The sequence below is a fragment of the Aedes albopictus genome, chromosome 2 (genome assembly GCF_035046485.1).
Source record: "Aedes albopictus strain Foshan chromosome 2, AalbF5, whole genome shotgun sequence".
In the NCBI taxonomy this organism is placed as follows: Eukaryota; Metazoa; Arthropoda; class Insecta; order Diptera; family Culicidae; genus Aedes; species Aedes albopictus.
The window spans coordinates 384,842,725-384,867,043 of NC_085137.1; the positions used below are offsets into that span (position 1 = coordinate 384,842,725).

The 24,319-nt window shown below is 41.0% G+C and overlaps 1 protein-coding gene across 4 annotated transcripts in view; it reads left to right on the top strand.

Annotated features, from left to right (window-relative positions):
- The window catches only part of LOC109402732 (rho-related BTB domain-containing protein 1), a 174,568-nt gene extending 158,029 nt beyond the window's left edge, over window positions 1-16,539 (top strand). The window contains exons 10-16 of one of the 4 annotated variants that reach the window (XM_062853140.1): window positions 2,160-2,183; window positions 2,825-2,938; window positions 3,008-3,178; window positions 3,249-3,491; window positions 3,886-4,150; window positions 4,795-4,978; window positions 13,889-16,539. In XM_062853140.1, the coding sequence (XP_062709124.1) occupies window positions 2,160-2,183; window positions 2,825-2,938; window positions 3,008-3,178; window positions 3,249-3,491; window positions 3,886-4,150; window positions 4,795-4,955 (978 nt within the window). In that variant the 3' untranslated portion in view covers window positions 4,956-4,978; window positions 13,889-16,539. Of the gene's footprint in view, window positions 1-2,159; window positions 2,184-2,824; window positions 2,939-3,007; window positions 3,179-3,248; window positions 3,492-3,885; window positions 4,151-4,776; window positions 4,979-13,888 lie in introns of all 4 variants that reach the window. The other 3 variants (XM_062853139.1, XM_029878926.2, XM_062853141.1) reach the window with 3 other exon arrangements.
- The last annotated feature ends 7,780 nt before the right edge of the window (window positions 16,540-24,319 follow it).

Sequence of the window (24,319 nt, forward strand, 5' to 3'; positions counted from 1 at the left end):
GTAAATTGAGGCGCAACATTACTCTTGTTTTTCCAGTACATGTAAAGAAATATTGTCCGTGCAGTTGTATCCCGGAATTTTCGACTAGCGAAGTTGGATTTTTCTCCAAATCCGTGCGTCGGACCTAACTTCGGAAGTGGTGCGCTGTATAGCGGACCAGGTTTACTATACAGCGCACCACTTCCGAAGTTAGGTCCGACGCTTGGATTTCGAGAAAAATCCAACTTCGCTAGTCGAAAACTCCGATTTTCAACTAAATTGAGTATAATATCAATAATGAAATCCCAATGCTTCGCCTCACTTTGCCTAGGGTTTGACTTTTTCCACAGGCTTCGGCTTACTTAGCGGTATTCGACAAAGTTTCTCGGCATATAGTCACCTACAAGAATACCAAAGGTTTTATGAATTGAACGCTTCCATTCAATTCTATAAGAAATACTGTCAAAATTTCACCATAAAATACCTAAAAAAATTGTCAGGATTTCCTTGAACGGAGAATTATTTCAATAATTGAAAACTTTCAGAAAAATTCAGCAATGATTACTCTAGATACTTCTCAAGAAATTGCTCCCGGGAATCCACCTGGAATTTTTCCAAGGATTTCACTGACTTTTTTAAGGAGTAAGAAGTAAGACTTTTTTGAAGAGTAGATTTATCTGCAGGGATTTCTCTAAGAGATGCTTTACAAATAGTATTTCCAGGCTAGAACAGTTACTTCAATAATTCCATCTGAAATTGTTCGTCAAGTTTTTTCCCCTCTAAGAATTACGAGCTTGTAAGAGCATTCAACAGAAATATTTTTTGTATGTTTATATGTGATTGAAATAGAATTTTTGCTTAGAATTTACCAAGGTTGCTCCGCCTTAAGTTTTCATGAATTGCTCAGTAGAATTCATCGCTCTAATATTGTCATTGAGAACATTTTTAAATCTAAAAACGTGTCTATGAGCAGCGATGGCAATAACACCTTTTTCTGTTTTCTGTTCATCGATGAGTAATCGAGGCAGTAAAATAAAAAAAAAAAAACATCGGTAGCTCCAATGCCATCAGCAGCCGCTCCGACGGCAGTCAAGCGAGCGCTTGATAGTTTTCGCTTCTCCACAAAAATATTCACGAGCAGCTATGCCAAGGCAGAAGATTGTGAAAAATGTCAAATATGTTCAACCACTAATAACTTAATTGTTTTAATAAATAATTCAAATCTCACACTGTTGAAAATGCTTTGACATCCATGTGCACAACAGAACAACAGGAGGTTTGGATTGTAAAAAGAAGATAACCATGTGCGACTGTGGTATCGAGTTCAGCTCTAGGCCTACTGGCGACAGAGATAATTGAGTGACTCCGTAGCTTGAAGGGATAGAAGCGCCCGTCTAGCGAATTGGAAGTCGTGAATTCGAGTCTCACCGGAGTACGTGGATTTCTTTCCATAATTCAAATCTCAATTTGTTCATCGAGCACATGTTCTGTTGTGCACATGGATGTCAAAGCATTTTCAACAGTGTAATTTCCCACATGGCTTGGTCAGCCAAAGCAAAATCAAGAAATTGACAAATTTAAATCTGTTTTCACAAACAGCTAGAGCACAATCCTAGATTTGTTATGCATGTAAAGAAGTTTAACTAAATGCGGTTTGAAAGGCAGGAAAAGGTTACAGAGAGACAGAAAATTGTGTCGTCGTTGTGCTCGAGTACTGGCGCACTCGCGCTTGGTATTGTTTTGAGAAAGAAGGCTGCAGGAAAAAATAAATTTATGACATTTTTTTTTCGAGCAGTTTGAGTTTGCCTGCGCCTGTGATGTTCGTGTGAAAAAATGTCAAATGTTGAGCCAGTAATTGTTTTTTTCCAGTACTTTTCCCATCCCTGCCTGGAGGCTTTTATAATGGGCTTCAGCAGTTCTACGATGATATCATATTTTGCATAACCTTGCTGAAGCTTCAGAGAACACCATTATCGCCTAGTTTTATCCGTACACACTTTTGCAAGTATTCAAAAAGAAAATGAGCAACATTTGTTTCTATTTAGTGGCCGTATCTCACAGTTGTAAATCGCCATCACAAACGATACACCAATACCAACTTCATCGCCGTCCTTTTTTTTTGGGTTTCCTCTCTCATATGGAATGTGTATCTTTTTCGAACTTTTTCCATTTTCCTGCAGACGGCTACTATAGGATTAATACTGGTAAATAATCGTACTGACGAAGGGGATTCGTTTCATATCGATAAGTTTCAGTGCAGTTTGGTTTAGTGTTCTAGATATGTATTTGATTGCTTAGAATAGTTTAATAGTTTGGAGATACATAACGTAAAGTATTGTGCTGTTGAATAACCATAATTTATAGCAGTTAGGGTTATATACTGATACACACTTTCGACATGTGGAAGGTTGTTTCCCAGAACATTGTTTCATGTTTGAAATGCTTATATTTGGTTGGCTGCTCTCTAGTTTAGTTCTAAGACCTTTATTCTTGGTTGTATTTATCTTTTATTTGTCAGTTTTAAAATAATTTACAATTACAAAGTTTAACCACTCTTCTAGTAGATCTTTTCAAACTAATACGTATAAGTTTTAACTAACCCTTCTAGATATATATTTTTTATAATTTTGAATTTGTATACGATTTAAAAGATAGATTATCTAGTTTTATTACATAGCATTTTTATAAAGCAATTAGGTGAAACTTAACAATTATTGCACTACAAATTTTTGAATCACAAGTTCAGCTAAATTAGATTTCTACGGCAAACTAGTTTTAATTATGTTTTGTTATTTTTGTTTGCTACTATTTGAATGTTTTTTTTTCTACGATACCTCTTTTATAGGAAATACGCCAAGCTGCAGAATTCTTAGAACTTCCCCAGTTGATGGTCCTTTTGTCCAACACGCAAGCAAACCAGAGCTTCATGAATGATGAAACCATTCAGCATTATTCTACGGTAAGTGCTTGTCAAACATGTGATAGACTGTAATTATCCGAATATTCAACCGACCCTGCTTGCTTCCAGTGCATGAAACAGAACCTAGAGAAATATTGTGTTCAGGATGGCATCTTTGGCGACATAACGTTCGAGCTGGACGATGGCCACATGAAAGCTCACCGAGCGATGCTGGTGGCCCGATGTGACGTGATGAAGGCCATGCTAAATGGGGACTTCCGTGAGGCGCATGCCAATTTGGTAATAGCTCATGATCTTCTTGACATTTCGTATAATTTCTAATCCTCGTTGTTCCCGTTGTTCCCAACAGATTGTACTTCCAGGTGTAACTGAATACACATTCCACAAGCTGCTGTGCTATCTCTATACGGACGAAATTCCGCCAATTTCGGCCGATAAGTGTCTGAATCTGCTGGAACTGGCAAACCGGCTGTGTTTGCCACGGTTGCTCAATCTGGTCGAGTGCCGGGTGATCGAAGATCTTACGCGTATGTCGCAGAACGAAACCAGTGAAGCGGTCGAACATTGCCTGCGACTGTTGGAGTCTGTCAAGGTATAGAGTTTTGTTCAACAAGATGCGGCTTATTTTGGAAAAGTTGTTGAATAGTTGAGTAAGCGTGAATAGCGTGATATTCTAAATTCATATGTCAGTTTAGTTTAGTTTAGTTTTTATTTTTTAACAAAGGACGAAAAAGCCCCTTTGAGTCATTTCATTAAAAAAAAATCATATGTCATAAAATGAAAAATAAAATGTGTCTTTTAATTATCATGGCTTTGTCAATTCTATTTTTAAATCTTTTAGAATCATTTTACTCTAAATTTATAAATAAAATCAAAAAGATCTTCGGCATCTTTCTCAACTTTTCAAAAAAAAAAAAAAAATATGCCGTGCCCTATTGTTCTGGTTATTCTTAATTCTTATAATTAATCTTGTGCTGTAATCGTAGCTTCACAATGCTCACCAACTGGCCGAGTGGTGCATGTCGTATCTGTGCGTGAACTACAACAGCATCTGTAAGCTTTCGCCTCGAAGTTTGAAGAGCTTACATCCGGATAATCAGGACTACTTGCGAGAGCATCGATGGCCTCCGGTGTGGTATCTGAAAGACTACGACTACTACCAACGATGCATGAACGAGCTCAACCGAGAGCTGAACAATGGGAAGAAAGACTGCACAGCAGACGACAAAGGTTGCCTCTGCTTCTCCGGAGGTAAGTTTCCCACCGGAATCCTTTCAAAATTATAAACAAAATTGGTACAATTCTCAACGCTCCCGAGCGCTGAAACTTGGAACCGAAACAGAATACCTGTTTATTGGCATTTGCTTGTGAAACAACCCTGAAACAAGAAAAGTTCACCTAAAAGTCTCAATCGTTCAGATCAATCACGTCCTCGATATCATGCCATTTTTGGAGAATGATTTTGCTTCTTTCCGTACACATTTCATGAACTTTTCAAAGCATGTTTTTTCGAAGTCTGCGCCGAACACAAGTTAATGAACAATAAACATACGATTTCATGCTTTCTATTGTTTTTAGCATATAGCTTATACTTTCTTAGAGATAGTCTTATCTGCACCATGCTAGTTGAGTTAATTATTTTACTTTTTGCATCCCCTGATTTCTTCCTTCCTTTTGTGTTTTACTCGAACCATACGCATTCGTCCGCACTGTTCCACACTCCACTCCTTTCCAATCGGTTATCAAAACAAACAAAAAAACAAATTCCTTCACCACCATCACACCAAATCATCACCACATCCCACTGGGCGCCCGCCTTGCCTTGAATTCCCCCCGGCCCCCTTTGCCACGCAATACCACCCTTCTGGAAACAAAAGTATTTTTCTGGCTACTAGGGAAATCGAAACGATCGGCCGTGGCGGCCAAGTCGACCCTGCAGACGGCAATCACCGCCAGCTCGGAGCACCAATCGGACATGGTCAGCACCAGTCTGTTCCAGTCGAATGCCAACTCGGTGAACCAGCTCGATCCGGAACACGACGGTGCGGATCTCTGACATTTGGCCGATGGACCGTGGAGGTGAGTATACGGGACGGTATGAGTGGAGAGACTATCGAAACTTTCAACAAGTTTGGTGACTCTCATAGAAAATTAAGCAGTAAGAGATTGATAGAAAACTAATAGCGTCTACGACGAAGCGTCTAAAAAGTTCCACGAAGTTCAGATAAAGTTCCGAATGGAACTTTCTGGTTTCTTAAGAGGCTATCGATGAGCCTTGCTGGAACTTTACACACAAGTTCCAGCAAGGCTCATTGTTGGTCTATTAAGCAGTTTGAAAACTTGGAACTTTATCGAAACTTTCACTGCCGTGTGCAGCATAGTTGTCCCATGTTAATAGGGATTCCCATAGAACATGGGACAACTATGCTGCACACGGCAGTTCAGTTCATAGAAGTTCAGATCAGTAGCATTGTGTTTCAAGGAAAAATCAAATGTATTTTTTTGCCGTTTGGGTCTACAGTTCAAAATCTACATAGGTATAAGCAACGTGTGCGAAAATATAATTATCGGAAACTTTTTCTGAAATGAATCCCAATATCAACAAGGTTTTGATAAATCTGAAAAATACATTTTTTTTCAGCGTGAATTTTGGGTTCCGTTAGAAGCTGCTTAGAAAGCTATCCAGCTACCTTGAACTTTCAAGTTTCAAAAATACTTATAAATGAAGCTGCTTAGAAGGCCAATGAGCAACCTCGAACAAGCTGCACACAGTACCCTCTTATTGAACTTAGGCTATTTTCAGTTTTCGGCCAATAAGTGAAAATACTTTGTAATCTGTCCAACTACTGCAAAATTTGCTGACTTATGGTAGACTTGGTGGAATCAAGAAGTACTTTATCAGTAATACCTTCACTCACTTACCTTTAGTCCTAAGTAAAGGGTCGAAGTGAAAGATTGGGCGATTACCCGTCGTCGCATTAACCTGTAGCCAGGTCAAATTCCAGCTCAAAATGATACTCATTGCTTGCTCACTCGTGGTAAACATTGCGTAGTTTCATGCATTTTTTGGATAACAATAGTGTGATGTCCAATGCTCCCTTGGTCACTGACCTGATAGCGTGCCTCATCGATCGTTCTTTCCGAAGGTCAAACTACTTAGCTATCGGAGAGCTCAGAATCATCTGTCCCCTCGATATAGATTTCAGCCTCGAGAAAATAAGGCGCTCCAATAGTTTTCCGGTGGTGTCCAGGAGACTGATTGGTCATCAGGTGGCTTCCTGTTTTTAAGCAGTAGACCGATCTTTGTTTTTTTTTTGTCATTCTTAAAAACTTCGCTATTGAGTTCCTCGCTTTTCATCGGGGCGACCTGGCTTTATCCGGTTTGACGGTAGGGCACGGAAGCCCATGGCGGGAACAGTGTTTCCGCAATCCTTTCTTTCTGGCCATAACTACCCTGTACCGTAGTTCTACGCATAATTGTCCCACGTGTATACACAGATCGAAAAAATAGTGTAAATTTCCGTGACATAATTGGAGCGTGGGATTTCACAAAAGTTTACTTGACATGTCATATAAATCTCATGAAATATCATGGAAACTTTTATTGTATTGTATTCAGCAAGACGCAGAGTAGTTACATGACATATAACACAAATTTACCATGTAAACCATCATAGCTCGAAGTTTACATGACTAAAATTAGGTTTAGATGACGTATTAATATCCTCATTATTTTTATCTGTATAGGAATTCCCATACAACATATGACAACAATGCGGAGAACGTCAGTGTAGGCGTCACTCCAGGGATTCGTGTTGACTGACAGCCTGAAATTATCGAAGCACGCCCGGTCACGCGCTACCTATTCTCTTTGTTTAGTGTCGCTCCGTTCTACTTTCATCAGCACGAGCTCTTTGCTCCATTCTCCTAGCTCTCGGGCAGGAAGCGCGATGCTCCGTGGTTTCCGGGCACCATCAATCAGTGCTGGAAATGTCATTTTGAAATATTACACAATCCAAGCAACACACATGGTTACAAAACAGTCACGGCAGCACATGTAAGGGTTGCGCAGAAGTGACTGTGACTTAGGGGCCGTTCATAAACCACATAGACTTTTTGGGGGTGGAAGGAGGTTGTCTGTTTAAAGTGTACGCTCCATACAAATTTCTTTTTTTTTTGTATGGACAAAAGTCTGCATTGGGGGGGGGGAGGTTTTAGGGGTTAGGTTCAGAGATGGCAAAATTTTGGTCTACGTGGTTTATGAACAGCCCCTTACTGCGCAACCCTTACATGCGCTGGCTGCCGTGACTGTTTTGTAACCATGTGTGTTGCTTGGGAAGAAAGTCAAGGAAAACCGCTCTTTTTCGAATATTTAAGGTAAATGCCATCGACTACCCTGGATAGGGATCGTCTTGACATTGCGCGTGCGACGCGTTCTGATTTGATCATCTTTAGACAGGTTGTTGCTATAATCCTCCTTGAGAAATCGCCCTTGAAATGACGGTTTGTCGAAGTGCGAGGTCAACCATCACCGATGGCTTAGCCATCATCCATGGTATGGATGAACCTCGGCTGTGGCCGCTTTCCTCCGTACTCGATCCTGTAACCCCAGACGCTCACAATGTGTGTAGGCATTGTCAGCCTGCAGTCTGAGTTAGGGTTTAGACCGGACGCCAAAAGGTGATATCGGTGAGGGACTCTCCACCGAATCTTGCATGAGAACAAAAACTACACGGAGAAATCAAACTACCTAATTTTTGGGTCGATTTTACTCAAAGCTGAGTATATCGAATAAACTAGTTACCCAAAATTAGGTTGTTTTCCCTCTTTTTTTCACCGATGTTGTCAAAAACAAACAGAGATGCATCTACCCAACGGGGGTCCTTGAGCCCAATAAGCCAATTTTGGGTAAATGCAGGCTTACTCAAAATTGGGTTGAATGAGGGGGGGTCTTGGGTTGAATTTACCTACTCTTAAGTAAATGTTTTTGCTGGAGGTGAAGGCAATTTACCTAGTGTGAGTTTAATCGATTTACTCAAATTTGGCTTATTGGGCCGAACTATGGGATTGCGTCAAAAGAACTCAATTTTGGGTAGTTTGGCGGTTCCGTGTAGTCTATTGGTCACCTGGAGGGGCATAGTAACTAGCTGCAGTAGTTATTCCGTTGATCTTCGCTATTGTGAAGTTCTCGTTTGACGTGAAAACGAACTCTTGGTCTGGAAAGTGAAAGTTGTACAACCGATAGTTTATCCGCTCCCCAGTTCACGTTGTCGGTGGGAATGCATTACGAGTCCGCCAGGGGAGCGATATACACTACCCGCCAATAGAGTAATGCGGGGCAAAAGTTCGCACCTAACAGACTTCACAAAATAAGTAATAAACAAAAAGAAAATAATGTAGTTTTTCTTCGTTAAACGGGTCCCTAACATGTTACCTAACATGTTACCCCTTTGCATCCCGCTCTTTCTCGTGTTTGTTTAGGAGAGTGAGAAAGAAAAAAAAAGCTAGATTCGCCAATGAGTTTTGGTATCTAACACAATTTTCAAAACAAGTGTGGGGCAAAAGTTTGCACATTATACAGGGTAGTTTATTGGTGTGAAGTTTATTTATTTCATGTAAATTCATGTTTATCCTTTTACTCTATCCATGAAATCTGTTTATTTCTGTTCATGGCATTACAGATCAATTGGCTTCGTGGTCGTGCGGCTAGTGTCACCAAGCATTTCGTCGCATCGTGCTAGGAGCGCGGGTTCGATTCCCGCCGCAGCTGTCAGGAAAAGTTTTCGGCTGTGCCACTGGGCGTTGCATGCTAGTCCGTTGTCTAGTGTCGTGCTTCCTTCAAAGAGCGAATAGCTCACTGGAAGTACTAAACGTGTCCGTGTCTTGATTTGGAATACGACCTGGTGTTCAGCTTTACATACAGTAGTATACATTCAGTATACAATGTATTTTACGAAGACTTCTACAACTATTAACTAAGAGCTGTCTATTTCAGCGTACTAAAGTTGTCAAAATACATTGTGGGGTAATCATAGAGATTGTTACGGGTATAAATATTTGTTACAATTATAAGACAGAATAATTGTTTAATGTCTTAAAAGTTTATTATTTGTGCGTTCTTTGTGATGTATGTTTTATTTTACCTTGTACATATTCCCATAATTTTAATGCACATTTATAGGGTTCTGGAAAAAAGAGACCCATGAGATGCAATCCTACTTTGATTGCCAACTTTCAGGCCATTTCTGGCAGCGGTCAAGTACTAGAGATGTGTAAACCTTTCCCTGCCACAGACTTCAAGTTGTTGATCTCAAGTATCGAACCCCGAAACGTGATGCCCGAATAGGATTAGTTTTCCTAGACAAAACCAAGCTATGAACACAGTAATAACTACTGTGAACTAAAAGGCTGATAGACCCAAACCAATAAATGAAACCTCGTCATACTGTGATCGGAAGAAGTTATCCATCTGGATAACAGGGCACATATATGTTTTGTGTCGTGTTGAGTCAATTTGTAATGTCGCCTATTTGTACATTTGAAAGGTTCTATGTGTCGTGATGTGTTAATACACTGAAAAAAAAATATTTTATTTTATTTTTGTAACAACATACGTGTTGCACAAAACTTCTCCGACATTATTAACGTCAGGACCTATCGTGGCGCCAATATCGACTCCGACTACTGGTGATGGTCAAACTGCGCCCAAAACTCTCCCTCATCAACAACGTACCTTACCGGCGACCGCCACGGTACAACCTAGAGCGACTGAAACAACCGGATGTCGTCTCAGCATACGCGCAGAAACTCGAGGCCGCGTTGCCAGACGAGGGCGAGCTCGATAAGTCCCCTCTAGAAGACTGCTGGAGTACAGTGAAAGCAGCCATCAACGATGCACCCGAGAGCATCATCGGGTGCGTGGAACGGAATCGGCGGAAGGAATGGTTCGACGAAGGGGGCAGAACGGATTTGAAGGAGAAGAACGCAGCGAGGGCGCTAATGCTGCAGCAAGGCACCCGACAGAACGTGGAACGTTACAAATAGAAGCGGAAACAGCAGACCCGCCTCTTTCGGGAGAAAAAAACGCCGCCTGAAAGAAGCGGAGTGCGAAGAAATAGAACTGCTGTGCCGTTCCCAAGAAACACGGAAGTTCTATCAGAAGCTCAACGCATCCCGCAACGGCTTCGTGCCGCGAGCCGAAATATGCAGGGATAGAGGCGGAGGCCTCTTGACGGACGGACGTGAGGTGATCGAAAGGTGGAAGCAGCACTTTGATGAGCACCTGAATGGCGTGGAGAACGTAGGCATGGGAGACCACGGCAACGGAGGAAACGACGACGCCAGTGCAGCGGAGGATGGAAATGAACCAATTCCCACGCTGATGGAAGTTAAGTATGCCGTTAATCAGCTCAAAACCAACAAAGCAGCTGGTAAGGATGGTATCGCAGCTGAACTCATCAAGATGGGCCCAGAAAAGTTGGCCACCTGTCTGCATCGGCTGATAGTCAGGACCTGGGAGACCGAACAGATACCGGAGGAGTGGAAGGAAGAGGTAATCTGCCCCATTCACAAGAAAGGCGACCATTTGGAATTTGAGAACTTCAGGGCGATCACTATTTTGAATGCTGCCTACAAAGTGCTATCCCAGATCATCTTCCGTCGTCTGTTACCTAAAACGAATGAGCTCGTGGGAAGTTATCAAGCCGGCTTCATCGACGGCCGGTCGACAACGGACCAGATCTTTACCGTACGGCAAATCCTCCAGAAATGCCGCGAATACCAGGTCCCAACGCTCCACCTGCTCATCGACTTCAAGGCGGCATACGACAGTATCGACCGCGCAGAGCTATTGAGAATCATGGACGAAAACGACTTTCCTGGGAAGCTGACTAGACTTATTAAAGCAACAATGTGCAAAACTGCGTAAGGGTTTCGGGTGAACTATCCAGTCTTGATCCAGTTCATTCGAATCTCGCCGGGGGCTGCGACATGGCGATGGAGTCTCATGCCTACTCTTCAACATCGCTCTGGAAGGTGTGATGCGACGAGCCGGGCTCAACAGCCGGGGAACGATTTTCACAAAATCCGGTCAATTTGTGTGCTTTGCGGACGACATGGACATTATTGCCAGAACATTTGGAACGGTGGCAGAGCTGTACACCCGCCTGAAACGTGAAGCAGCAAAGGTCGGACTGGTGGTGAATGCCTCAAAAACAAAGTACATGCTGGTAGGCGGAACCGAACACGACCGGATACGTCTGAGTAGTAATGTTACGATAGACGGGGATACTTTCGAGGTGGTGGAGGAATTCGTCTACCTCGGATCCTTACTGACGGCTGACAACAACGTGAGCCGTGAAATTTGGAGGCGCATCATCAGCGGAAGTCGGGCCTACTACGGGCTCCAGAAGAAACTGCGGTCGAAAAAGATTCACCCACGCACCAAATGCACCATGTACAAAACGCTAATAAGACCGGTGGTCCTCTACGGACACGAGACATGGACCAAGCTCGAGGAGGACCTGCAAGCACTCGGAGTTTTCAAGCGACGCGTGCTAAGGACGATCTTCGGCGGCGTGCAGGAGAACGGTGTGTGGCGGAGAAGGATGAACCACGAGATCGCTGTACTTTACGGCATCCAGAAAGTGGCCAAAGCCGGAAGGATACGATGGGCAGGGCATGTTGCAAGAATGCCGGACAACAGCCCTGCAAAGCTGGTGTTTGCAACTGATTCGGTTGGCACAAGAAGGCATGGAGCGCAGAGAGCACGATGGGCGGACCAGGTGGAGCGTGACCTGGCGAGCATTGGGCACGACCGAGGATGGAGAACGGTAGCCACAAACCGAGTATTGTTGAGTATGGTAAGTGGGGGCAGGATGGGTCACCTAAGAAATGGATCCCTATAACTTTCTGTATATAAATTGCATTTCTCTGTATTCTACCACGACTCTCAGATACACTAGTCAGCTATGATATAAGAGTATAAAAAGGTAATAAAGTTTGATACCTGCTTCTTGACAAACAATTTTCAAAACATGACCCATCTTGTCCCACCTCATTTTAACGGGGGCAAGATGGGCTATAAGAAAACTCGATTTTCCTCCAACAAAAAATACTATATCTTCTAGTTTTTCTCTATATATCTAAGCTTCATAGACGTACAGATTACATGAAGAAAGTGTTGAAACATATCGGTAGATTATTCTCAGAACTAGAAGATTTTTTTCGGGTAGCCATAAACGGACTTTGAAAACCTATACCTATTTTTTTAAGGAAAATTTAAAAAATATGTTCTCAAATTTTCAGTGCTCTCATCGCTTCGATAATGTAGGTCACAGAATAGCCTTTCCATGAAAAATAAAACATTTTCAAAAACTATGCAAACATACCGAAAAATTAGGGTGACCCATCTTGCTCCGTCTACACAATACACGTAGTTATATGGAATGTATAGCATAAGAAGTATAACGAAAAAATATTTTGTTTTTTTTCTGTGCGAGGAACGTATAGAATTTTCGAAACAATATACCACTTTTTTGTGTATCCCCGTCGTATATCTGGGAAAATTATTGAAAGATTCAAAACATATATTGTGCGATTGAAAACGGTACTGACCCATCTTGTCCCCACATACCATACTATTGTTGATTACAGTGTCGAAAAAAATCAGCACAATGATGTTCAATTTGTGCGAAAACGATCACAAATAAACAAACACAGTTACCCATAGACACGAGGCCGAGAATGAACATGACAAAGAAGAGACGAGACAATGAAAGCGGCGTCTTGTGGTGTCATCCACTGTAGTTGAAGTTCAGTTCAGCTGAACTTCAGCTCGATGATTTCGAATATGAATATTTCAATTTGGAATAGATTTATTATGTTTTTAGGCATGCAAATACCGATATCTTACCTTAATTGAATGCATTATAGTAACTTTTGATGAGTGCTGCAAAACAACTGCATTTTTTGCTTCTGCATCGAGCTCAATTAAAACGAATCAGTTGAAATTGAAAATACTGACTTTGAGTATCAGTAGGTGGTTGAAGTTCAGCAGACAGCGGTCAAAAGAATTTCGGAAACATACATTTCTGAGAATGCCGCTCGGGTTGTCAAGACGACTATCAAAACAAAAACAAATCAACGACGCTGGCGCCGCTGGGCGTCGGTGCAGACGACCGTAATTTGACAATTTCCGTCACTGGTTGATTATGTCTTGTCTTAAATGTGATGTTGAACAAATAAATGTATGTAGTAGCTCTATCTATCCTCTTCTCAATAACAATGCGTTTTGAGGTGGTTTTTGGAGAAACTTTCGATTTATAACTGTCTAAATGAGTCACCACACCATTTGACCAAAATCGAGGGGTCTGCAAAAATTGTTGTGACTCTAACTAACGGGCGGTCCATCAATTTGAGTAACCAAATGCATTTTCCTTACTTTTTTAGCGAGGACTTTCAGAAAATCGCCACCTGAAACATTTTTGAAGACAAGGTGTAAATAGTGGGCCGGTCTCAGCGTGAAAGGTTGAACAAGCTTCTTTTTCTTTTCTTTGACGTAGAGTATGACTAAGACTGCTTCTCGGGTTAGTATTTTATACTAGCAAGCCTCCATTACGACCGGGAAACGAACCCGTCACTCTCAGCATGGCTTTGCATAATAGCCGTGTATCTAGCGTTTCGGCTTGTAGGCGTCAAGTAAGTCAGTTGGCGCTGGAGGGGCCATATATGGACCCCGAAGATGTGAGCATGACAAATGTGTTCGAGGCCAATGAGGTTACGGTAGCATCGGCTAAACAATTCGTCTCCAAAAAGTTAGATCATGAGTAACGAATATATACTGGTGGAAATGCCAAAATTGCATAGTAATTCGTTTGTTAGTCCTATCAATAAATCTGTTAATGCATATTTGTTGAAAGTTTCAAAGTCTATTTTAAATTTATTTCAAAAAAATCCTATATGTATATTAATCATCGCATCCCATTCCAGATCGCTCCGCTTCATTGTGATTCTGCCAGTGTTGATCTGCTTCATCTGCACCATCCTGAGCATACTGATAATATTCCAAATCTATACCTAATATTTGCTGCAACGGTAGTCACCGCTGGACGATGGTTATTGACGACTAACCGAAGAGGTTAGATTACCAACTAAACTCCGTCGAAACTCAACAAAATGCTCAGCTTTTCAGCTGATGAAGAGAAGTGATAGCTTTCACTCCATTTTAAGCAGGTAAGAATCTTTCGTCAATCATCAATAGCACACCGTTCGAGAGCGGAGATTACTCGTTGAATTCGAACGACACCGAACAACATTCAGCAAACAAAACAAGAAAATCGTTCCCAATACCAGCCAGAATACTACTGATGATAGCAGATCTTCGATTAGCTCGTAAGAAGACGTGTGGTCGCACGCACGTGGAGCAGACATTTGTCAGGCTTTTTGTATAGGAGCGCCGCACGCCCGCGCGTGTGTTTGTGTTTGAATGTGTATGTGTGAACGAAGCGATTTATTAAGCTTAAAACATTTTCGGACTATGTGTTAGTGGAAAGCTCAGCAGCTGTTCTGTTACGTGTGTGTAAGCAAGGGCGCAATGGACAAAACGGGAAATTTGTCTCCAGGGTCTCTACTTTTAAACAATGATAAAGTAATAACTAGATGGAAGCAAAACAAACACACTCACACTCACTCACAATAACCCTATGTACGTCTAGAATTTTATAGAAATTACGAAACCTAACATGTAGGTTTAATGGGATTCAATTGATAGCGGATGGGTTTGCATGGAAAGATCGATCTCCGAAGTCAATGGATTTTTTTTTAGTGGACCGAGTTTTTGAAACCAAAATAAATAGGATATTCGTTCCCTTATTAGGGCGAAACTGGAAGCATTTTTTTTATTTTTTGGTTTTTGATTTTTCATTAAATAAAGGAGCAATATTTTCAAAATCGGTTTTCGTACACATGTAGAGTATGGATCAGGGCATCTTCTGATTTTTTTTTGTGGTGGAAAATGTTTTCCACTTTTGCAGGAACCATTTTTTTGTGAAATTTTGTTCAAAAATGGTTTCTGCAAAAACGAAACACATTTTCCACAAAAAAAAAATCAGAAGATACCCTGATGACAACTTATGAGAGAACGTCTTAGCAGTTTTGCTAACGGACACTGATTCGCGAAAGTTCAAGTATTTTCAAAACCATTTTTTTTACAAAATGATGGACGTTAGAATGAGGGGCGGTCTTTTTAGTAGTAGGGTACTTTTAGTAAAATTGAGCGGTTGGTTTTGTTGTGGAATCTAAACGCTTCACACTACGCATGGCCGCCTTGATGCTTGTGGTGCATTTCCGATGTACTACAAGCATTCGTCTAGATTGACAATTTCACAGAACTCTGCCCATAACCAGTTGACATTTCATTCGGAGACCATTCAGCCCATTGTGTCCGTTGACGAAAAATCCCATTTATATAAATAGCTATAGAACTTTGATAAGAATGTCCGAAACAAGAACAAAACACGCTAGCCCTAATGTGAAGAAAAGTATTTTACTCTCAGATTTTAATGTTTCATTATTTTCCTCAAACCTTTTGGAGGCGAAGAAAACAGGAAAAACTGACAGAGGTGACACACCGATGGTGCTGGAAGTTGTTGTAATACTTTCTTGAAAGATGAGATTATGCATGATATGCAACCACCATTCTTGTTTTGCCTTTGATTCGGAAGGGGGAGACCCCATCAATGTTAAGTCTGCTAGCATTTATCCAAGAAGAGCCGGCGTTTAAGTTTCGCTCTTAATCCATTACTAAACTGTAGATTTAAATGTTTTATTACACTAAATCCGTTAGAAATAAAAACCTATAAATAGACTTTATTTACACTGATAGTTGCTATTTCTAGGATTTCGTTCCGTTAAACCTATAGCTTACCTATATTCATATTTACGTAAAAACTGCAACTGACAGAAAATATATTATTTTCTTATATTTGAAACTGCTCGTTCCATATTCTGTAAGGCTTGTATGTGCGAGGTTGGATACGAATTGAGCATAAGACTAAAAAAACACAAGAAAAGAGGATTGCTTTTAATAAACCTAAAAACTACGCTTCGAGTAATTCGTTTTCCTAAATTTCCTAACTGTTACAAACTAATTGAAGCTTATACTCTCGTACGCGCTAATCACTCTGTGCTGATAGATTTTAGTGGACGCGGTACCAAAAACACTCCTCTGGTTTTATATAATACTTTCCTCTTGATAACGTATTGTGTCGACGTTTGATCAATTCCGATAAAAAAATACTACTATTTCAGTAACAAAAAAAAAAAGAGATAAGGAAACAAACTCAAGCCTAACAAGACCTTAAAAGATAACGAAACTATCACTGCGCTATTTTCAAGATTTATTCTAGTGGTAATCGTATAAAACGTATGTAGTAGTGCACTATGTAAAGCAACCGACGAGATGAAGAAAGTATCGAACAAACAAACAGAAAATGCTAAAGGTGTATGCATAACAACAACAGATGAAGTAGAGAGATCATAAATCGTAAATAGCTTAGCTACTCTTTTACGCCAGAAACTAAGATCATAACAACAAAAAAACCGGAACAAATAGTGACATTTGGACACATTGAGGAATAATAGATGGTGGTTATCAGTTTGGAAAGAAACGTCCCTGGTCGTCGTGCTATTCGATTGCGATTCGTTGTCAGTGACAACTTCTTACTTTCAATCATGTACTCTCCTGGTCATGCAGATGTTCTCCTGTGTCTCAGCATGTCTATTATAAGTAGATAAAGAAGAATACCAGATGGAATTCCAGTAGGAATTCCTGGAGGAAGTCTTGGCGGAATATCAGAAGGAATTCTTGGAGGAAAATGCTGAAGGAATTCCAGAAAGAGGATTCTTCGAAGAAATTCCTGGAGGTATTCCAGAAAGAAATTCCTAGATTAATCCCAGAAGAAACCCCAGTAGGAATTCGTGTAGGAATACCAAAAGGATTTTTTTGTAGGAATTCCAGAAAACATATTAGGGGAATACCAGAACTTCATGGATTAATTTCAGAAGAAATACCTAAATGAATTCCAGATAGAAACCCTGGAGGAATTTCTAGAGGAATTCCAGAAACAATTCCTGGAGGAACATGAGTTGTAATTCCAAGGAGAACCCAGTAGCAATTCCTGGAGTAAGTAATCCCAGTAGGAATGTCTGGGCGAATCCCCGATGGAATTCCTTAAAAAAATCGGAGGAATTTCAAAAGGAATGCCGGCAGAAATTCCTGATGGAAATTCTGGATGAATCTTTGAAGGAATTTAAGAAATAATTCCTTGGGGAATGCTAAATAGATTTCCTAGAGAAATCCTAAAAAAATAGCTGGAGAAATATCCGAGGGTATTCCTGGAGCATTATCATAGGGAACTCCGCAGATGATTGTCAGTAGCAACTTCTGAGGATACCCCACAGTGAATCCTCTTGAAGGAATCCTAAAGGCTCTGCTGGAAGTCACAGAAGGAATCCGAGGAGCAATCTCTGGAGAATATGCAACTCTCAAAAGGAACTTTTGGATGAATCACAGAAGCAATTACTGAAGGAGTCTCAGAGAGAATTGGTTAAGAAATATTAGAGATCTCCCGAAGGAAACGGAGAAGGAAATTTCTGTAGGAATCTACGAACTGAAAATCTACTGCTGAAAACAAATAACTTCTGGGAGAATTCTTCAAAGTTTTTGAACGCATTTCTGGAACAATCCCAGATAGAAATCTTACCTTACCTTACCGATCAGGCTAAGGACGGGGTGGCCTCTGCTGTACATAGTAGCCGTCTCCATTCCCATGGCTGTTTGTCTCCAGTTCCGCAAGCTGCGTAGGGTCCGCAGATCGTCCTCCACTTGGTCGACCCACCTAGCTCGCTGCGCACCACTTCTTCTTGTACCGGTTGGATGACTTTCGAGAACCATTTTAGTCGGGTTGCTATCTGACATCCTGATGACGTGACCCGTCCACCGTAGCCTCCCGATTTTTGCGGTATGGACGATGGTTGGTTCTCTCAGCAGCTGATGCAGCTCGTGGTTCATTCGCCTTCTCCAAGTCCCGTCTTCCATCTGCACTCCGCCGTAAATAGATGGTACGCAACACCTTCCGATCGAGAACTCCAAGGGCGCGTTGGTTCTCTGCACGTAGGGTCCATGTTTCGTGTCCATAGAGGACTACCGGTCTAATCAGCGTTTTGTAGATAGTTAGCTTCGTGTTACGGCGAACTTTATTCGAGCGTAGAGTTCTGCGGAGTCCAAAGTAAGCACGATTTCCTGCTGGTCACCAGTGAGCCCAAGTACACGAATTCTTCAACCGTCTCGATTTTATCACCGTCGATATTGATTCGGGGTGGCGGACGAAGACTTTCCTCCCTGGAGCCCTTTGCCATCATGTACTTTGTCTTCGACACATTGATGACTATTCCGATTCACCAGGCTTCAAACTTTAGTCGAATGTACGTTTCCTCCATCGTCTCAAATTTACGAACTATAATATCAATATCATCAGCGAAATCAAGCAGCTGAACGGACTTCGTGAAAATCGTCCCACTTGTGTTTATCCCCGCTCTCCTTATTACACCTTCTAACGCAGGGGTTTTCAGATCGTGCACCGCGGTGCACTTAGTCCACCGCGAAGCCTTGCCAAGTGCACTGAGACAGTTCGGAACATGCTACAAGTTTGATTAAAAGTATTGGATTAATAAATCGGCCAACAACGTGGATGGCTAATAGTAATTATACACTCAATTCTGTCTTTGCACGATCGCGGAAAAAACATTCGTGTAACTTCCGGAAATCGTGCAAACAAAATCCAATGGGAATTTTTTTCACACGATTTGCCCTCCGCAAATGACCAAAATCGCGTAAAAAAGTCGTGTAATTTCGAGAAAATCGCGTAAAAAAATCGTGTAAAAACAGGATTGAGTGTATATGACTATTATATTTGGAATATAAAATTGAGGAAACCTAGAGAATGAGAGTGATGTTTTCAATCAGATCAAAACACGATCGACTACCGTTCTTTTCCCATCCAACCAACACCCTCACAGTGTGACTACGCATCGCCTGTCAACACGAAAACTGATGCGCAGAGAAAATAGGTAGAGAAGCGAATAGTGTGAAGCCAAAAATACCTTATCGAACTGTCAAACTGGTATCCTATCGAACAAAATCAACAAACCTTGACGATTGCCGCATAAGTGAAGATAAGTATTGCATTCGTTTCAAACATATTTTCACCAAAGTTTCCAAATATCATGGATGACAGTGCAAACAGCATTGATTCCTTGAATTAATGAAAATTGTTCCATTTTGGAACATCAGTTTCATAATGTCTAGTTAATAAAACAACAGTTTTCAAATGCGGTATGCGAGATAGGCACTACCTTCGATGGGTGGATTAATCTGCTTTGCTGCAGTTGCCAGCATCCGAGCGATGAAATCAAAACAGAAAAAGTGTTGCCGTTCTGGCGGCTGTTCACTCTTCGCTTCTCTACCTATTTTCTCTGCTGATGCGGTAACTCAAACACTGAATGAACAATGAGTTATCTTGAGCATCTCTCAGCTTCTCGTATGTTCATCATCGCATGTTTTTATTATGAATCGATTCATTCACCGCTGCCAAGCCGATATTCATTATCACTTCCCGATCCGATTGACGTCTTCAATTTTCGTGGTCCGATCGAATCAATATAAATTGCAGTCGGAAAATTTTCGCTTTCAAAATGTACCGTAAGGCGAAAACGCAGAAGGAAAAAATTTTGCAAGTGGTGGAGCAAATTCGCGACGGAGACAAAACGGTTTATCAATGTGCGGTGGATATCGACTGTGCGGAAAAATGTTTCTATTCACAGAGTAAAACATTTATTGCCGGGAACTTCAAACGGCACTTCCAGAGCCATCACCCACATGTGCTCAAGGAACTTGCCTTGGAAAAGTGCAGTGCGGACGAAGACGAGCCTGGACAGAAGAAGTCCAAGGCATGTAAGCCTAAACTGGCAGTGGAGATGGAGAAGCGAGACGGTAAGTTATGTAAGATGGTTATCGAGGGATTATTGAAATTTTAGGCTACACTTGAAAAGGCAAGATGTAACCCCATATCTTGCATCAGATGGGAGGGGGAGGCAATCCCTATTAACATGGGATAACTATGCTGCACATTGCAGTTTAGACCCCTACCTTTTCCGTATAGTATTACGCAATTTGTAAACAGCTCCATACATCTCTTTTCCAGGCTTTCTCGGACTGCTGCAGCTCGTAACCTGCAACAATTTGCCGTTCAGTTTTGTGGAATGGTCCGGTGTTAAAACACTGCTGCACCCGATACTTAAAGCGTGCGGAGCGGAGATGTCACGGCAGCGAGTAGCAGAGTATGTGAGACTTGCTGCTTCCGCGATCCGTGAGATCATGCGGTCGCAGTTTGAGAAGCAAACAGTCAGCATAAAGATCGATTCTGCATCGCGGCGGGGCAGATCAGTGTTTGGCATGAATGCACAATATATAGACGCGGATGGCAATGTGCAAATCAGGCATTTGGGTAAGTTTTGTTGTATATTGTTATTGTGAATAATGGAATATTCTGCATATATCACGTTCTACAGCATATGCCAGTCTCGCAACACGGGGTAGAATGTTTAACAAGGAATGAACTTAAAAGTAAACATCTATTGGATCAAGTCAAACCACATATTTGAGAATTGGGTGTTTTGGTCAAATACTTGACCCTGTGAATTAGCACTTTATACATTTTATCTTTGGTTGAATTTAGGGTTATTCAACAATACTTAGTGTAACGCGAACAAGAGGTTTCAGGGCGTTTCAAGAGGTTCCAGTGAGATTTCAGAAGATTTATGCGAGATGTTACGGGCACTAGCGTGCACAGGGGGGGGCAAGGGGGGGCACTTGCCCCCCCTTCTATAAAAAAAATCTATGCACCATTTTTGCAATTCTTGCACCTTGGATCGTACCACGCAATGTTGAGAATCACTGAGTTATGGTGCACCATTGACTCATACAATTTCTTAGTATCTCATGCACAACCATGATGTTCTCAGAATCATCTAGGCTAAACTCACGCACCATCTTCTAACTAATCAGTGATGTCAGCACCACATTTGAAAAACATGCACCATTTTGGCATTTCGTATACCAAAACTGTATTCCATGTACGTGAACCATGGTGACTTCGGCACCACATTGAATTGCAAGCACCATTTTTGCAATTCGTGCACCTAGCCATACAAAATAACGAGTATCACTGAATAGCAGTGAGGACTAATACAGCACACTAACATCATGCACCTTCTTCAAAGCTTTCAATGCACCATCATGATGTTCACAGAATGGTCTAGGTATCCACGCATTATGATGATCGCATGAAATGTCATTTTATCAATTAAGTATCTAATACCTCATACTGATATGCACCATTATGAAATTTCATGCACCATCACAGCTCTTCAAGCACCATTTCAGCGTTTATTATATCATCTAGGCATCTAAAGCACTGTAATGTTATGAGCATCACATAAAATACATTTTTTTGTATGCTATGCACCATTTTTGCAATTCGTGCACCTAATCATAAGCTTTGAAAAACGGTGACAACTAATGCATCATCTAGTATCATGCACCTTCTTCAAAGCTTTCCAACCACTATTTTGACATTCACTGTATCATCTAGGCATCTTGTGCACCATTATGTTGTGGTTCACAAGTGAATTTGATGCACCATTTTGGCATTTCGCATACAAAATAGCATTCCTTGTACCTGGACTATGTTGATTTCTGTGCCGCATTGAGTTTCCTGCACCATTTTTGCAATTCGTGCACCTACATATGGAATTTGTTGAGTATAACTGAATCATGGTAAAACTAATGCACCATACAGACATCATGTAGTTCTTTGCATTCCATGTACCACCATGCTGATCACATAAATATGTAAGCACCATCTCACGCGTCATCTAAGCATTTAATTCACATTTGAATTTCATAAGCTCCATTTTGCCATATCGTACACCCAATTGTGTTCCATGTACCTGATCCATGTTAACTTCCGCACCACATTAAATTCTATGCATCATTTTTGCATTTCTTAATTTTGGATCTAATCACCCAATGTTGAGAATCACTGAATCATGGTGGCAACAAATGCACCCCTGATACATACAATTTCTTAGTATCTCATGCACAACCATGATGTTCTCAGAACCATTTTTAGGCTAATCTCACGCACCATCTTCTAACTAATCAGTGATGTCAGCACCATATTCGAATAACATGCACCATTTTGGCATTTCGTGTTCCAAAACTGTAATCCATGTACGTGAACCATGGTGACTTCGGCATCACATTGAATTGCAAGCACCATTTTTGCAATTCGTGCACCTAGCCATACACAATGTCGAGTGTCGCTGAATAACGGTGACAACTAATACAGCACACTAACATCATGTACCTTCTTCAAAGCGTCCACAGGATGATCAAAGTATCCACGCATTATACTGATCTCATGCACTATTTTTTAATCAACTAGGAATCTAATGCATTATACTGATATGCACCATCATTAAATTTCATGCTGTGGAGCGGACCTGGTTGGATGGTTAGAACACGTGACTATCACGCCGAGGACCTGGGATCGAATCCCACTCCCGACAAACTCACAAAATGTGAGTTCTTCCTTCGGAAGGGAAGTAAAGCGTGGGTCCCGAGATGAACTAGCCCAGGGCTAAAAATCTCGTTAATACAGATAAAAAAAAAAAAAAAAAAAAAAAAAATTTCATGCACCATCAAAGCTTTCCAAGCACCATTTCAGCGTTTATTATATCATCTAGGCATCTGATGCACCATTATGTTGTGAGCATCACATAAAATACTTTTATTTTGTATTCTATGCACCATTTTTGCAATTCGTGCACCTAATCATGCAACATGTTGATAATCTTTGAATAACGGTGACAACTAATGCAGCTCACAAGCATCATACGCCTTCTTCCAAGCCTTCCATGCACCATTTTGGCATTCATTATACCATCTAGGTATCTTATGCACCATTATGATGTGGTTTACATTTGAATTTGATGCACCATTTTGGCATTTCGCATACAAAATAGTATTCCACGTACCAGGAACATGTTGATTTCGGTGCCACATTGAGTTTCCTGCACCTTTGCACGAATTGCAAGTGCACCTTAATATGAAACATGACGAGTATAACAGAATCATGGTGAAGCTAATGCACCATATTGACATCATTGTCCGCACTGAACGCATGAAAATTCTGCTCTTTTGATTTACACCACCAAAACCATCGTATTTATGTAATCTTCATATTTTGCCTGATAGAAGGATGTTTGAATATCCTAAATGTCATTTCGAACTGTCAAAAAACCGCACCGCAGTGCCACACTGTGCGCGCAAAGAGAATTTCACCCAGGTGAATTCACCCCAGTGAATTTCTCTTTGCGCACTCAGTGCGGCAATGCGGTGCGATATTTTGACAGTTCAAAGTGACATATACGATATTCAAACATCCTTCTAACAGGTGAAATAGGAAGATTACATATATACGATGGTTTTGGTGGTGTAAATCAATAGAGCTGAATTTTCATGCGCTCAGTGCGGACAAGCATGTGTACCACCATGATGTTCACAGAATCATCTCACGCACCATCTTTGAATCAAATATGTGTCTAATTGCGAAATAACCCCAATGCACCATCGTTAAATTTCATGCATTACTAAAGCTTTTAATGCGTAATCGTGGCGTTCACTATATCATCTAGGCATCTATTGCACCATTATTAATATATGAAGTTTCGTACATCGAAATAGCATTTCTTGTACGATGTCAACTCTAATACATCATACTGACATCAAGCACCATCTTTGAATGACATGCTCCATATCAGCATTCAATGCACCATACCAATGAACTCAGTGTTATCAGAAGATCCTATACACCACGGTGACATCATGCACCTTTATTGCCGCACCCAATTTGATTTTTACGCAGCACCAACATTTTTATGTTTACACCATTTCCAAATCTCATGTTTAATCTTAGCATTCTATAAATCAAATTGCAATTACTTGCCACGCATGCATTATCTCGACGTTCCCTCGATAATTAAGGTATATAATGAACCATACTCACATCACACACCTTTTTAAAATTCTATACACCTTCTTGGTGTTCATTGTATCATCCACAATTGAATTTTATATACCATTTTGTGATTCGCGCATCAAAATAGCATTCCGTGGATCATTTTGAGAATCACTTTACCAGCTCGAGAAATATCTGGAGTAATCCGTGGAGGCATTCTAGGAGAAATCCCTGGAGAAATTTCAGGGGGAATCCTTGAAGGACTTTCTGGAGGAATCCC